The sequence below is a fragment of the Perognathus longimembris genome, chromosome 7, assembly GCF_023159225.1.
Source record: "Perognathus longimembris pacificus isolate PPM17 chromosome 7, ASM2315922v1, whole genome shotgun sequence".
In the NCBI taxonomy this organism is placed as follows: domain Eukaryota; kingdom Metazoa; phylum Chordata; class Mammalia; order Rodentia; family Heteromyidae; genus Perognathus; species Perognathus longimembris.
The window spans coordinates 42,706,030-42,722,456 of record NC_063167.1 but is presented as its reverse complement, the minus strand read 5'-3'; the positions used below and the strand labels follow the sequence as shown (position 1 = coordinate 42,722,456).

The 16,427-nt window shown below is 44.4% G+C and overlaps 1 protein-coding gene across 5 annotated transcripts in view; it reads right to left on the bottom strand.

Annotated features, from left to right (window-relative positions):
- The window catches only part of Patj (PATJ crumbs cell polarity complex component), a 304,043-nt gene that overhangs the window by 68,681 nt on the left and 218,935 nt on the right, over window positions 1–16,427 (bottom strand). For all 5 annotated transcript variants that reach the window (XM_048351444.1, XM_048351442.1, XM_048351445.1 and 2 more), the window contains 2 exons: window positions 11,484–11,595; window positions 5,322–5,455 (listed from right to left, as the gene is read on the bottom strand). In XM_048351444.1, coding sequence (XP_048207401.1) covers window positions 5,322–5,455; window positions 11,484–11,595 — 246 coding nt within the window. The remainder of the gene's footprint in view (window positions 1–5,321; window positions 5,456–11,483; window positions 11,596–16,427) is intronic.

The following is a 16,427-nucleotide window of genomic DNA, read 5'->3' as shown; positions in this document are numbered from 1 at the left end:
TAGCTTCTGGCTTATATGAAATGTGTAACAAATAGCCTATTTTAATTAAATCTAGAAAGTGCTCATTCCACATTCGCCGTTCTCTACCTTCCAGAGACTTGATAGTCCGCATCAGGTTTTTTTCCTGCTTGACTCCCAATATCGGACAACAAACATGACAGGAGGCAGAGCTAATGAACACAGGCGTGCACTCTTGGAGGACAGGGCTATGCCACTCCATTTTATTTCCTCCACCCGCAGCTAAGTGCTGAGCCCCAGGGGGACCTGAGCAAACATATGCCATCCACGAGAGAAGGCTTGTGTTCCCCACTGGCACACGTAGGAAGAGCACTGTAGACAGAGCAGCAGAGGCGAAGTGCTGCCCCTGAGGATGGGTGCAGGTGTGCCTGTAAACCCAGAGGGGCTCACCTCATTATCTCTGTACTTTAAAAGGCAGATGACTGGCTACAAACATAACCACAATGGTCGCATGCATCACGTCTCCGTCTGTGATGTTAGAAACCATCTGTCTGACTGGAGAGAAACGACGATTTCTTGCAGAGAGGACTGCTTGTGGGGTCAAGAGCAGGTCCCAAACACTTAATGCCTGTGCAGATGGCCAAGGTCTCTGTTGGCCTCCTAACAAAGAGGCTACAGAACCCCAGCCTGGGAGTATTGGAGCCAAACTTTCCCAGAGGTGAGGTAAGTCTTGTCACATAATGTGATTCCATGTACTGGGACCTTCTCATTCCGAGGCTCAGTGTTTCCTACACCTTCCTCTCACAAACCCTCATCTCTGCAAACTCCCTGCTGGCTGGACCATGATTCCTAGGCAACTCTCCTGATGGGAGAGTGTGACCCAGGGGGTCACATAGGTTCCACATCCAGATGTGCAAGGGAGGAAAAGACAGGACAACTGAAAAATGGGGGACGATCACTTTATCAGTGGAAGCACTTTCCATTCCCTGCTTTTCTGCCTCCCTAAAATGACAGGCTGATATATGTTCTCGTGACTCTGACTTATGGCTTTTGATGAGGTTCGTGAGGTTAGGAAATAAAAGCTGTGTTGTATCCCATCTCTCATTTTTAAGTGGTGCTTATCCTTCCAAGGACAGTGGGATTTATGACCCCAAATGGCAGAACTATATATTATGAAGCTCAAGATGCTCTTAAAGATGGATACAACCGGGTGAAAGCCCAGAGGCCAGCAGCCTGCAGCTTCCGCCCCCCCACCCCGTCCCCCAATGTAATAGCAAAGACTCCGGAGCAGTGCATTCACATCTTATTCTGGAATATCTCAGCAATTCCCACAGAGCAAAATCATACCACCAACAAAGGCAAAAAGAAAATCCACAACTTATCCGCTAGGGCCAGTCAAGGCAATCTAACCCTTCTGTTGCCCATGGGAGTTCTGCCTTCCGTGAAGCAACATAAAAGACTCATAGGAGCTGGGAATGTGGTGTACTGGTAGAGTGCTTGTCTAGCATGCATGAAGCCCTGGGTTCGATTCCTCAGTACCACATAAATAGAAAAAGCCAGAGGTGGCACTGTGGCTCAAGTGGTAGAGTGCTAGCCTTGAACAAGAGAAGCTCAGGACAGTGTCAGGGCCCTGAGTTCAAGCCCCAGGACTGGCAAAACAAACAAACAAACAAACAAAACAAAGGGTTGGGATGCAGCTCAGAGGCAAAGCGCTTGCCTAGCAAGTGCAACATCCTGGGTTTGATCCTCAGTACCAAAAAAGATAGTCCAAAAAAAAAATACAATTAAAAAAACCCTAAACAATGAAACAAACAAAAAACCTTTTTCTGTGCTGGGAATGAGGCTTAGTGGTAGAGTGCTTGCCTTGCATTCAGGAAGCTCTGAGTTCAATTCCTCGGTACCACATAAATAGAAAAAGCTGGAAGGGGTGCTATGGCTCAAGTGGTAGAGTGTTAGCCTTGAGCAAAAGAAGCTTAGGGACAGTGCCCAGGCCCTGAGTATAAATCCCAGGGCTGGCAAAAAACAACAACCCACAAAACAAATTAAAAAACAACAACAACCCTCATAGTTCCTCCCAAAAGAAATCTAAGGATTAACTTTTTATGAAAGAATTTGGCACAGAAGTCCCCTGAACTGTAATTTCTCTGGTTCATTCAAAATAGCTTTATTTATACAATTTGTTTAGTGTTTTGGATGTGTCCTTGGGAAATGAAATCAATATTAGGGAGAAAGTCAGTGCCTATGCTCAGGGTTCACTCATATTTTCTGAATATTCTCCAAATGGCCGTAGTTTCAAAAGGATGGCTTACATCTGTCTTCTATTGTTGATAAAAATCTCTCATTCTTACCACACCTCTGTGAGTCAAGATTGCTGAAAATATTTTGTATTTTAAAGTTTAAAGATATAGCCAAATGCAGCAGTGGTACTCACTAGACACTACGTTGAAAATGAACTATATAACATATGGGTGGGAACCAGAGGAAAAAAACTGAGGGAAACAGAGCAAGAGAAGGGGTGATGCTGTCTGAAAAGAAATGTACTCATCACCTGACTTTTGCAGCTGTAACCCCTCTGTACATCACCTTTACAATAACAATAAAAAAGTTTAAAAATGATATTGCCTAGATCACATTCCCCAAAGGTTCTTACAAATCGAGGTCACACCTCCTTCCTCAATGACAAAATCTGGCAGATCATATTTCAAACCACCTAACAAGAAATGTAGAGAACTGGGAGCTAGTGGCTCACGTCTGTAATCCTAACTACTCAGGAGGTTGAGATCTGGGGATCGCAGTTCCAAGCCTGTGCAGCAGGAAAGTTCATGAGATTTTCATCTCCAATCAACTATCAAAAAGCCTGAAGTGGAGCTGTGGCTCATGTGGTAGAGAACTAGCCTTGAGCAAGATCCTCAGAGACAGTGCCCAGGCCCTGAGTTCAAGCCAAATGATGGACCTCCCTCCCTACCCCCCCACCAAAAAGAAAAAAAAAGAAAGGCAAGAAAAGAAATGCAGAGAATTGGGGCCTTCAGTAGGCAAAGACCAGTGAAAGGGGCTGGGAGCTAGGAGTCACCTGTTCTAACCAGGGAACATCACAGGATTTCCTACCTGCAAAGGCATTGGGAGAATTTAGAACATGAAGTATCCTGAATTACAATATTTTAACCACGCAGCAGGAGACGGAGTCCTTTAGTCAATAAACCCCAGCTCTGAGCATATTTAGATTCATTCGTGGTGTAGGGAGGAAAGGGGCTCATCTGGTGGGGCGCTATTCAACAGCAGCCCCTGGAGCAGGCTGGCTGGCTGGGTGGAGAGAAGATCAGGGCTGGCAGAGAGGTCAGAAGAAGTGAAGCCTCAGGGTTCTGCAGACCTACAGCTCCTGATGCTTGGTATTTCAGGAACAATATATTCCTGACAAAAATGGGGGAGGAAAAGTTTCTATCTGTAAGCTTTATATCCATAAATATAACATATATAATCCTTTTTTTTTTACTAAGTAAAGTGAGCAAAGGCAATACCAAGGTACTCATTTAAACAAATATACCTTATTAAAAGTACTTATCTCTAGGGAGTGGTCCCTGTTGTAGGAAGAAGTGTGACAAGCAGGCTTAGGGAGAGTTCTTTTCCTCTTTACATCTTTTATGCCAAATTAACTTCAAATAATATGCAGACACCACCTGCTCAATACATATGCATTGATTTTGAAGACATTTAAAAACCTAGGAAGTTTAAAAAGTTAATGGTACTCCTGAGTAAGTGACAAAACAAGTACTGAATAATTCAACTTCAATCCCAGGAAAACCCACCAATCTAGACTAATAAAGCCTTAATTCCTGGGCTTCAGGAACTGAGGCTTCCCCTTTTCTCCATCATTCTGTTAGATAATGTTGATGATGGATAATGATAATGATAGTTTCTCCTTACTGAACACTGACCGCATGCCAACTGTTGTAAGTACTGTTATAATACTTCTCACTGCTGCTACCATCATGATGGTCTAAGAAGCCTTTACTTGAAAACACTCATCATCCTAGCTTGAGAATAGCCTGGTAAAATTGAAAGTTGGCAAGCACATAGATGCAGATCTATATTATAATCACATTGTTTTCCATGCAGTAGAAAATGCCAAGCATTTCACCGAAGTGTCCCAGGACCACACCGAGTCCTGGTAATTACTCTGTGATGGTCAGTGTGTTCTACCTAGAAATACTCCCCAAGAGGGATTCAATTCTGCTTTGGTGCCCCTCTCTCGGTGGAGAGTCTCCTCACTTTATTTCATAGCTTTCTTTTCTTTTCTTTCTTTCTTTTTTTTTTTTTTTTTTTGCCAGTCCTGGGCCTAGGACTCAAGGCCTGAGCACTGTCCCTGGCTTCCTTTTGCTCAAGGCTAGCGCTACTTGAGCCACAGCGCCACTTCTGGCTGTTTTCCATATATGTGGTACTGGGGAATTGAACCCAGGGCTTCATGTATATGAGGCAGGCTGCTTGCCACTAGGCCATATTCCCAGCCCTTATTTTCTTTTCTTATAAATAAATTTCATTTAAAATTAATCCATTAGTATATTTCCTTTTGTACAGTGTCACGGTTCCCCTCCTAGCTCCCCTACCCTCCCAAGTTGTCTTTTTTTTTTTTTTTGGCCAGTCCTGGCCTTGGACTCAGGGCCAGAGCACCATCCCTGGCTTCTTCCCGCTCAAGGCCACAGCACCACAGCGCCCCTTCTGGCCATTTTCCATATATGTGGTGCTGGGGAATCAAACCGAGAGCTTCATGTATAGGAGGCAAGGCAAGCACTCTTGCCACTAGGCCATATTCCCAGCCCCTACCCTCCCAAGTTGTATAACTCATTTCTAACATAGTATCTAGTGGGTTTCACTGCTGAATTGGTTCACCCTTTGTCCCACCATTTCTGTGCTTCCCTTTCTCCTCCCCAAATCAGGTAAAATTTAGATAAAATAGTGAAAGAAGAGAACAAACCAGAGAAAAAAGGAAAGAAGAAGAAAAAAAAGAACTGCAAACAGTACAATAAAAAAACCTCTTGCTTCCATTTTTTTTGGGAATTCATTTCAATCAGCATTATTTTATATGCTCATATGCACATAGCTATCGAGCCCTTGTGATCCTCTCCTACGAATATCCTCTTTTGTTTCTCTCAGTGTGAATGTTTAGACTGCACTTTCAGGCCTTTCAATTCTTGAATGGGTGGAAAAATGAATGCATACTCCTAGTCAGCATCTGTGTGCTGGCACCTGCCTATAATTCCAGCACTTGAGAGGCTGAGGCATGAAGATTGTATTTGAGTCCAGCCTGGGCTGCTACACAGGGAGATTGTGTCTCAAAAAAACAAAAAACAAGACAAAATAAAACTTACCAAGGGTGTGTCCTTTCCTCCTACTATGCTGAGACCAAGCCCCGAACGTCCTTTGGATATTTCTATAATCATCTCCTGGCCGGGGACAATGGGGCATGTGGCAGGGTCTACCGACAGAGGAGCCTGGAAGCTACCTGGAGAGGGAATGAACATGGAATGACTGACGGGACAGGAGGAAGAAGCTCAGCTTGCACACTCTGCGACCTAGGGGTGTGTGGCCTTTACATGTGTTTAATTTCACTTTTTTTTTTTTTTTTGGCCAGTCCTGGGCCTTGGACTCAGGGCCTGAGCACTGTCCCTGGCTTCTTCCCACTCAAGGCTAGCACTCCACCACTTGAGCCACAGCGCCGCTTCTGGCCGTTTTCTGTATATGTGGTGCTGGGGAATCGAACCTAGGGCCTCGTGTATCCGAGGCAGGCACTCTTGCCACTAGGCTATATCCCCAGCCCTTAATTTCACTTTTTTCCTGCCAGCTCTTATGAAGGAAAAAGCTGGGTTATTACTGCCCCTTCACCCAGGGATGCAAATGTCATTCCTACACTAAAAGACTAAATCCATCTGGGCACCAGTGGCTGGTGCCTGCAATCCTAGCTACTTAGGAGGCCGAGATCTGAGGACTGAGGTTCAAATTGAGCTTATACAGAAAAGTCTATTGGATTCTTATCTGCTATTAGCCACCAAAATGTCAGACTTAGAGGTGTGGCTCATGGGGCTGGGAATATGGCCTAGTGGCAAGAGAGCTTGCCTCATATACATGGAGCCCTGGGTTCGGTTCCCCAGCACCACATATATAGAAAATGGCCAGAAGTGGCGCTGTGACTCAAGTGGCAGAGTGCTAGCCTTGAGCAAAAAGAAGCCAGGGACAGTGCTCAGGCCCTGAGTTCAAGGTCCAGGACTGGCAAAAAAAAAAAGAGGTGTGGCTCAAGTAGTAGAGCACCAGCCATGAGTGAAAAAGTCATGTTGGAAGTACAAAGCCCCAAGGTGAAACCCCAGTATCAACACACACATACCACACACATATAAAAAGCAAACAAAAATGAAATAAAACACCTTTCCCATCCCTCAACCAGTTTTATATATACTTAAAATATTTTTACTCTTAAAACATATCATGAAAATCAACATGGAAAAATTTAAGATGACAAAACATTTAGGGTCACATGTTACAATCAGAATAAAGGCTGCTATGACAAAAGATTCTGCATTATAAAATACCAATTAAGGAGTGCTTGGAGCCAGGCACCAGTGGTTCACAGCTGTAATTCTACCTTCTCAGGAGGCTGAGGTCTTAGGATTGTGGTTCCAAATCAGCCTGGGTAAGAAAATCTGTGAAACTCTCATCTCCAATTAACCACTCCCTACCCCACCCCTCAAAAAAGCTAAGGGACAGTGCCTAGTCCCAGGGTTCCAATTCCAGGATTGGCACAAAAAAAACAAAGAAACAACTATTGGTGTTCCATAAGGATTTTTAAAAAATAATCATTTTAGAACAGATTTTTTTTTTTTAGGGGCTTGAATGGAGCCTCTTTGTGCTCAAGGCTAGTGTTCTACCATTTGAGCCACAGCACCACTTCTGGCCTTGTGAGTAGTTTATTGGAGATAAGAGTTTTCTCACAAACTTTCCTACCTGGGCTGGTTTCAAACTGTGAGTCTCAGAGCTCAGCCTCCTGAGTACCTAGGATTACAGGGGTGAGTCACCAGTGCCTGGCTCTAGATTCATTTTTTAAAAACGGATTTTTGTTAGCATATACAAGTTGTACAGGTTTTTTTGTGACATATTCATGCATGCATACAATGTGCTCCATCTGCCTCACCTCCTCTAGCCCTCTTCCTCAAGTCCACCGCCCCTTACCCATAATAATTCCAACGGGTTCCCTGTTCCATTTTCATGCATGCATATAAGGTATTTTAACCATCTTCACTCTCAGTCCCCCTGATGATAACCCCACCCTACTAGAGCCTGTTTCACCCTCCTATCATTTATTATCACTTTTTAGTGTATATTAATTTTGGCAAGGAGTTCCACCATGGTATTTTCATGTACATATATTCTATTTAAATCAGAATAAACCCCTCTATTGCTCTTTCCTACCCCTTGACTCCCTATTGTTTAGCAGCTTTCAGTGAACTTTCTTATGCCATCCTCACACTAGAATAGATATTTTGGGCTGGGGATATGGCCTAGTGGCAAGAGTGCTTGCCTCTAATACATGAAGCCCTGGGTTCCATTCCCCAGCCTGATATACAGAAAACTGCCAGAAGTGGTGCTGTGGCTCAAGTGGCAGAGTGCTAGCCTTGAGCAAAAAAAAAAAAAAAAAAAAGCCAGGGACAGTGCTCAGGCCCTGAGTCCAAGCCCCAGGACTGGCCAAAAAAAAACAAAACAAAACAAAACAAAACAAAAAAAAAACAAAGGTAAAAGAATATCACCTCTTCTGGTAACCAAATTTGAACTCAATTCTTATTCAGAGTAAAAGGCTGACGATACAGAGCCCCACCTGCTGGCCAACTGAAGCTAATGCAGGAAAGTCACTGTCCAATGCAATAGCAGAGGTTGGCAGATTAGAGTCCCAGGGCCAAGAATAGTTTTTACATTTTCTTCCCTCCCTCCCTCCCTCCCTCCCTCCCTCCCTCCCTCCCTCCCTCCCTCCCTTCCTTTCTTCTTTCTTTCCCAGTCCTGGGGCTTGAACTCAGGGCCTGAGCACTGTCCCTGGCTTCTTTTTGCTCAAGGCTAGCACTCTACCACTTGAGCCACAGCACCACTTCTGGCCTTTTCTGTGTATGTGGTGCTGAGGAATCAAATCCAGGGCTTCGTGTATGCGAGGCAAGCACTCTACCACTAGGCCATATTCCCAGCCCCAGGTTTTACATTTTCTAGGGCTGGGAAGGTGGCTTAGTGGTACTGTGCTTGCCTCACATGCATGAGGCCCTGGGTTCGATTCCTCAGTACCACATACACAGAAAAAGCCAGAAGGTGCTGTGGCTTAAGTGGAAGAGTGCTAGCCTTGTGAGAGAGAAAAAAGAGCTCAGGGACAGTGCGTGCCTAGACCCTGAGTTCAAACCCCAAGACTGGCAGAAAAAGAAATTCATTTTCTAAAAGTAAAGCAAAAATAATATTTTACGATATGTGAAGTTCAAGTTTCAGGGCAGCTGTAATGGAAATCAGATTCTCCACAGTGCTATCACACTATTATGGCTGAGTTGAGTAGTTGCAACAGAAGTTTTGTGGCCAATGATCTAAAATATTGCCTGTCTAGCTCATTATATGAAAATTGGGATGGATATCGTAGAGTATACCTATAATCCCAGCACTCAGGAACTTGAGACTATAGGATTCTAAGTTTGAGGCCTTCTTGAATTTTCTAGTAAGACCTTGTCTTAAAAAGGTAGAGGAAGGCCGGGCGGGTGTCAGGGGCTCTGAGGATTGTAGTTTGAAACCAGCCCAGGCAGAAAAGTCCATGAGACTTTTTTTTTTTTTTCCCGCTCGAGGCTTGCACTATACCACTTGAGCCACAGCGCCACTTCTGGCTTTTTTCTATATATGTGGTGCTGAGGAATTGAACCCAGGGCTTCATGTATGTGAGGCAAGCACTCTACTGCTAGGCCATATTCCTGGCCCCAAGTCCATGAGACTCTTATTTCCAATAAACTACTCAGAAAAAGCTGGAAGTGGTGCTGTGGTTCACGTGGTATGACGTGAACACAAAGAGGCTCAGCGACAGTGCTCAGGCCCTGAGTTCAAGCCCCAGGACCAGAAAAAAACAAACAAGAAAAAAAAAAGGTGAAGGAAGGAAGAAGGAGGGAGGGAAGGAAAGAGCAAAGGTTGACTGGTCATTTCTACCATCAAACAAAAGGATGGCAGGATGCTGGTGACTTATGTCTGTTATCCTACCTACATGGGAGTCTGAGATCCAGAGGGTCAAGGTTCAGAGACAGACAAGGCAGCCTGGGAGAAAAGTTCTTAAGGTCAAAATAAGCAGGGTTGGGAGCAGGGTTCAAGTGTTAGAGAACCAGCCTGAGTTCAAGCCCCAGTACTGAAAACAACAGCAAAAAAGAACCAGGCTGTAGATCAACCTGAAGACAGTTCTGCTCTGAGCATTAGTTATACCTTTGTGAGGAAGGGGGATAGGGTTTGGAGGATACAGCAGTGGATTTGAGTACCTAGGCAGAGACTTTCTGTGGGGGTAAACCTGGGGCTCACTGCTCATCAGAACAATGCAGAATGAATGAACCGGCCCTAAGGAATGGCATGAAACGTATGGGTGGGAGTTAGGCCCACCTTGGCTTAACTAGGCATTGATAAGCTTGTTGCTCCTGTTTACATGGGACTAAGCAAGCGAGTAGTCTCCTGGCTGAGGGCAAGAAATGTAGTGATACAACCTCAGGAACACCAAAAAGTGGCACATGAGAAGTAGAATGAGAAGAGGGACTGAGAATATGGCCTACTGATAAAGTGCTCGCCTCGTATAGATGAAGCCCTGGGTTCGTTTCCCCAGCATCACATATATAGAAAAAGGCCAGAAGTGGCGCTGTGGCTCAAGTGGTAGAGTGCTAGCCTTGAGCGAAAAGAAGCCAGGGACAGTGCTCAGGCCCTGAGTCCAAGCCCTAGGACTGGCAAAAACAAAACAAAAAGGAGAAGTAGAATATGAAATTGGAAATCTGATTGGTTTCTGGAACTCTTTGCAATCCATATATTACATACTATGTTTCCATTAATTTACTATAAAATGATATGCACTAGTGTCGCAATTTCATGGCTGCTTTAAAATATTTATGTGGCTCTTACGGATGGACTAGTTTAGTCTCTTGAGTAAGGATAGAGGAAATCCAGTAAAGAGACAGTGGACACTGCCCTTCCTCTCCCAGACCAGTCCTTAGCTAGTCTGTGTATCTCTGCCTCTCAACATCTGGCTCCTACCAACTGCTCCACGAGCATCTGTTAAGTAGATGAGGAAATGGGTGTACTTTCCAAATTAAAATATGGAGTCGTGAGTTTTTGCTATTTGGGACAAACATGTGCTATTTATTACCAAGACCTAACTGGTCAGAACCTACAGTCAGCAACCCCTCCTGGCTGACAAGTCATGTGATCTCTGCGGTCACCATTTAATTTTATCACTACAGTGTGAAAGCAGCCAGATGTAAACAAATGTAGACAGCATGTGAACAAATAGCATCGTACTCCCAGATGCTGAGATGTGAATTCATAGAGTTTTCATAAAATACACTGTTGATTTTTAAGATTTTTTTTTTGTGCCAGTACTGGGGCTTGAACTCATTGCTTCATGTTCTTGCTGGGCCTTTTCCATTTAAAGCTGGTGTTCTATCATTTGAGCCACACCTCCACTTCTGTCTTGTCGTTGGTTGGGGTAAGTGTCTCCAGACTTTCCTGCTCGAGCTGGCTTCCAATTGCACTTTTCAGATTTCCATTTCCTGAGTAGTTAGGATTATAGTCATAAACCATCAGTGCCTAGATTGCTTTTGGTTTTATTTTTCAGCCTTTAAAAATGTGAAAAATCGTTTTTAGTTCTTACCCCAGACAAAAAAAGGGTTTTTAAAATCTGGCCTGGAAACCCATTCATCAAAGATTTTAGTATAAGTCCAGTACTGTAAAGTAATACCTACTTACTAAATGTTTTTATAAAGACATTTACCAAAGAATATATAAAAGGCAAATCTCACAAAGTTGTAAAGCTTGTGATATTAATATGAAGTTGTAAGTTTGCCATTGACAAGCAGGTGCTGTAAATAGTCCATTTTTTCCCCTTTTTTTGCTGGTAGTGAGGTTTAAATTCAGGGCAACAAACTTGCTAGGCAGATGCTCTACTGCTAAGCCACACCTCCAGACAGAGTCCACTTTTTACTGACTAATACTGCATAAAGGCAAAGCACAAATACTCTTTTCTTTTGAGTACCTCCCTTTCTTGATGCTGGTACTGGGGATTAGCTCAGGGATTGAGTTTCAACTCCCAGTCAGAATAATTCAAGCCAGAAATTTGAAATCACAATATAAATATTAATTTCTTTTAGTGCTGAAAACTTTTTGAAATAATTTACATCAACCTATATGGGATTAAAAACTGGGTTCAACATGATTTTGAAGGACATCAAGGTCTCCCACTCTCAGGATCTGAGAGGGAATTCTGCTCAGGGAAGGAACCACACCTGCCCAGTTGGCATCTGTTGAGTCGTTGGGTAGAGTTGGTGCTAATGAGATCTCTTGTGAACTGACGGAGGCATGGGTTAAATGCTTTTGCTGTTTCACCTGGCTGGCAGCCTACAAAAGAAAGGAAAATTACATGAGTGTCAAGGAGGAGAGAGGAAACTAAAAAAGGCCTTACCATTGCTGCGGTGTTACCAAAAAAATGGCGCATTTCAGACATGTCTTTGGAGACTCTTGTGTGTGAGAAGTGGAAAGGACAGGTTTGTTTCATCTTGGCCCATTTCCCACATTTCCCTATTTGGTGGTCTTGCAGGAAGTTTGAGATAGCAGAACAAAAAGGTTTACAGTTCGCCCTCATTCTGCTCATCAAAGTGTGGTCCAGGGCTGGGAATATGAAGTCCTGGGTTCGATTCCTCAGCACCACATAAACAGAAAAGGCCAGAAGTGGCGCTGTGGCTCAAGTGGCAGAGTGCTAGCCTTGAGCAAAAAGAAGCCAGGGACAGTGCTCAGGGCCCTGAGTTCAAGCCCAGGACTGGCAACAAAAACAAAACCAAACAAAGTGTAGTCCACTCTTTGTGCTGTGCCGGCTGAAGAACAATCTCTACAGTAACATTGAACACGCAGCATTCTCCATCTTATTTGGATGCGCTCACAGTATTCAGAGATATAACAGATTGCTTAATTGAGCAACATGAGGAGTAAGAGGGAAACCAAGCTGAGCACTGGTGGCTCATGCCTGTAATCCTAGCTACATATGAGGCTGAGATCTGAGGATCCTGGCTAGAACTCATTCCAGGCAGGAAAAACTACAGTAAGACTCTCAGCTCCAATTATCCACCAAAAAGCCAGAAGTGGAGCTGTGGCTCAAATAGAGTGTAGATGTTGAGCAAGAAAAGGTAAGAACAGCACACAGGCCTGGAGTTCAAGCCCCAGTACACACACACACACACACACACACACACACACACACGTCTATGTTTGGTTGTTTCACTTGGTTTCTGTGGAGTGTTCCCTTATTATTTGCGTGCGTGCGTGTGTGTGTGTGTGTGTGTGTGTGTGTGTGCTGTGTGGAGAGGTAAATCGCCTATTGGTAGGTGTGCTGATGTGTAAAGAAGGCTTCATGTTTCATCTAATCAAGCTTGTAGGCCTGAAAGATTGGAGAGCTGGATTTTGCTGTGTACATTGCTATATTAGGTTCAGGCCGACTTTACAGGTCCTCAAACCTAATTAAACCCTCCAGCTTAACTAAAGCTGCTTCCCAACAGAACTGCATATGGAGGTTTAAAAAATTATAAATACTGAGATGCCTGCCACACTACAAACCAAATAAATTGACATCTCATGGGGGTGAAGTTCAGGTAAGTTGTTTGTTTTTTTTCTTCCCAACCCTGGGGCTTGACCTCAGGGCCTGGGCGCTGTCCCTGAGCTTCTTTTGCTGAAAGCTTGCACTCTATCACTTGAACCACAGCTCCATCTCTGACTTTTTGGAATTTTATTGAAGAGTCTCTTGGATTTTCCTGCCCTGGCTGGCTTTGAACCACAATCCTTAGATCTTAGCCTCCCCAGTAGCTAGGATTATAGGCATGAGCCACCAGTGCCAAGTGTAGGCAAGGTATTTTTGATCTCTTGTTTTTATTTTGAGGCATACTGTTTAGAGGCAAACCATGATTTCTTAGCCCAAGGCTTTTAAGAGATTACAGAGGGAGTTCTGGAAGCTGTAAAACCTCTATGATCTTAGCAAAACTGCTGTGGTTATAAAAAAAAAATTGCATGCATGAGTGTTTGTCTGGGGAAAATCACTCCTAAAAGGAAGACATGAATTGTTAAGTTTGCTACCACTAATGACTCAGACAAATAATCTCTTCAAATGTCTGTGGTAGTGACCGATTATTTTATGTCACCTCAAGAATGACTGTGGACTCCCAGTCAATGTAAGTTACAGGCTCTTTCCTAGAAAGTCATGTGAGTTTTATTGGTAAATCAGGAGAGTGAATGTACTAGATTATGGCTCCTGTGCACACAGGGAATGGCTCTCACTTCCACGTGGTACTTTGTGCCTCAGAGGTGACTGATGAATATCAGTGGAATTAAGTTATTAAAACCTAATTGTTCCGGAACAATGTAGGAGCTCAATGAATAATAGCAACTGGTCCTTTGATAACATTAGCAGATGACTGGCCAGCTCTGACTGGAAACCTTCAAGGATGGAAAGTTCCATTTCTATGAGGATGCTCCTGCCTTTTGCAGCAGAAGGAGTGTTGGGAAGTTCTTCACCATGGGCACTGTGGCTCTCTGCCTTATCCACACTTTTTCAGAGGAGAGTAAATGCACATTCTTATCAGGGAACAGATAGCAGGGGATGTTTAGGAGTTACCTCAGATCTAAAACTGTACGATTACAAAATTTTTAGGAACATTTGATATGCACCTTAAGATAAATGGTACTGTATAAAGTATTAATGTATTAGGGATAATCTGAAGATATACTATATGTAAGATCCACCCCGAGAGGGCTCCATGCAGGTGCCCCCAACCTGTTTAAGTCTGCGCCCAGTACCTGCATTGCTTGGTAATTGGCATCACCTGGAGGCAGTTACCTCCCTCTTCTCTGAGGTCAAATCCAATCCACCTGGCCATATCTCCTGCCCCTTGCCCTAGAGCAAGGGCCCCAGGCCCTAAGGCAGGGCCTGGCAGTGGTTCACCCCTTCTCTCTGGCCGTGCAACATCTCGGCCACAGGCCGGAAGTTGGGAAATAAGCTTTTCTCTCCTGCCTGAATATCGGATGGTGTTCTCCTTTATTGGCTACCTGTTGGGGTCCATCTTCCCCCTTGATGGAAGGGGCTTGATGCACCTCCCCCAACCCTGGGGAATGCGGCCCTGCTACCCCCTCTAGATTGGAATCCAGAGAAACCGGTTGGGCCAACAGCCCTCCAACCTGCCAGCCAGCCCGGTGCCCACCAACCCCGCCTGGGTTCGGTGTGCTCAAGTGACGTTAGCCCTTGGGGGTCAGGTGGCAGCTCTTGGCCTATCGGAATCCTGGCCAACCCCCTTCCTTCGGAATCATCTCCCCTTGTCCTTCTCTCAATATAGTTAGTTCGCTCTCAGAAGCCAACATTACCACGTAGATCACGCGTGCGCCAGGCCGGACCAAACCCCCACGTCTCACTCTAATTTACCTGCTGGTCGGGAGTTGGGGGAGAGGACGTTACAGAGGGCAGGAAGAGAGAAAAAAGAGTCCGAGCCGGAGAGGGGAGAAAAACCCCCAACAGCTACCTACTTTAATAAACCTTACATATAGTGCCATGACCTTGGGAAGGGCTTTGAGTCAGGACAGGCAGAATTCCCCTGTTTTTCTCCTTTTTTCCTGAGGAGTATCCTCAGTCTTGACAGTCCTTTTTCTGCTAAACGAACTGCTGCGAGACGCCACTCGAGATTTTTCACCAATACCATTGCAGGCCTCCATATCCACATCCACACCACTTCTATGCCTTGGTGAGTGAAACTGCTCCTCAGGTTCTCTGTCATTTTTGCGTGCTGTAAAGCCTATGTGCAGTGTGTATATGTATTGTATGTGTGTATGTCTGTGTCTGTGTAAACTTATTATCTAGCACTGTAATCAAGTCATTTGTTAGGGAAGAAAGCCTTGGAAATGGGAGTTGAGAAAACAAAGTGTAGGGAGAAAATGGTACGAGTATGTCTTGAATTCTTTTATGATAAAGCTTATTAAAATTGGTATGTAATTAAGTTAGCTGTGCTCTAAACACTGAAGTAAAACCAGCATGTCATGCTCTGTGTCCATGTACTAAATCTGTGCTAAAACTCATCACATCTACTGAGTGTTGTCATTGCAGAATTCTAGCAAGTGTTGGTCAGTTCTTCACAAGGTACAGGTAAGCTCTAGCCCTCTTGGTCTCCTTGTTGCTTTAATTGGGAATGAAAAAGGGCTTTTGTGGCAAGGACTCCTTTGACTGCAGTTCAAAGCCAGCCCGGGTAGAAAAATCCCTCTAAAACTCCATCTCCCAACTAACCAGGGAAGTCAGGCTGGAAGCATGGCTCAAGAGACTTATCTCTAATTAACCAGCCAAACACTGGACTGTGACTCAGTGGTAAAGCGCTACCCTCAAGCAGAAGTGCTCAGGGACAGTGCCTAGGCCTTGAGTTCAAACCCTGTGAATGCCAACTAGGGTGAGCCATCCCAGCAACAAGTACCTAGACCCCTTGGGACTCAGTCAGTTTAGGGGAACAAGGGACTGTGGAAAGGAGTAGGAGGAGAATGATGTCACATCCTAAATGGAGTCACTTCATACTCGCCCTTTCAAAATTAATCAGAGCTGGGGGAATCAAGAGATAGTAGCTTGTCCATCTAATGTCCATACCTGTCTAGCTTCTAACTGGACAGGAATTTACATTCTCCAATCCAGCCTTAGTCTAGCATATTCTCCTCCACCTAGTTGCCAGCTGTCAGAAGCAGCCAGGGATATTTTTCCACCAACTCCAGGACAGCCCAGAAGGCAGGAGATAAGTATAAGAACTATCTGAGCTAGCCAAACCATCCAATTTTTAAATTTCTGCCCTAAACCTTTTATTTTGCTTTTTGTGTGCTCTCAATATTTTGTTTTATTGTTCAGCCTATGCCTCATGAGATTTCTTCCAGGCTTCACTCAAGGACTGGTATCTACTACCAAGGGACAGCTGCTGCTTGCCTTCTCCTGGAGGAACTATATTTCCATGCCAGAGAGAGTCTACATCCTTTTTCCTAATTATTTAAAGGTCCGAATGTAAGATCCACCCCAGGGAGGGCTTGATGCAGATGTCCCCACCTGTTTAAGTCTGCACTCAGTACCTGCATTACCTAGGTAATTGGCACACTTGGAGGCAGTTACCTCCCCCTTGTCTGATATCACATCCAATCCACCTGGCCATACCTTCTGCCCCTGCCCTAGATAA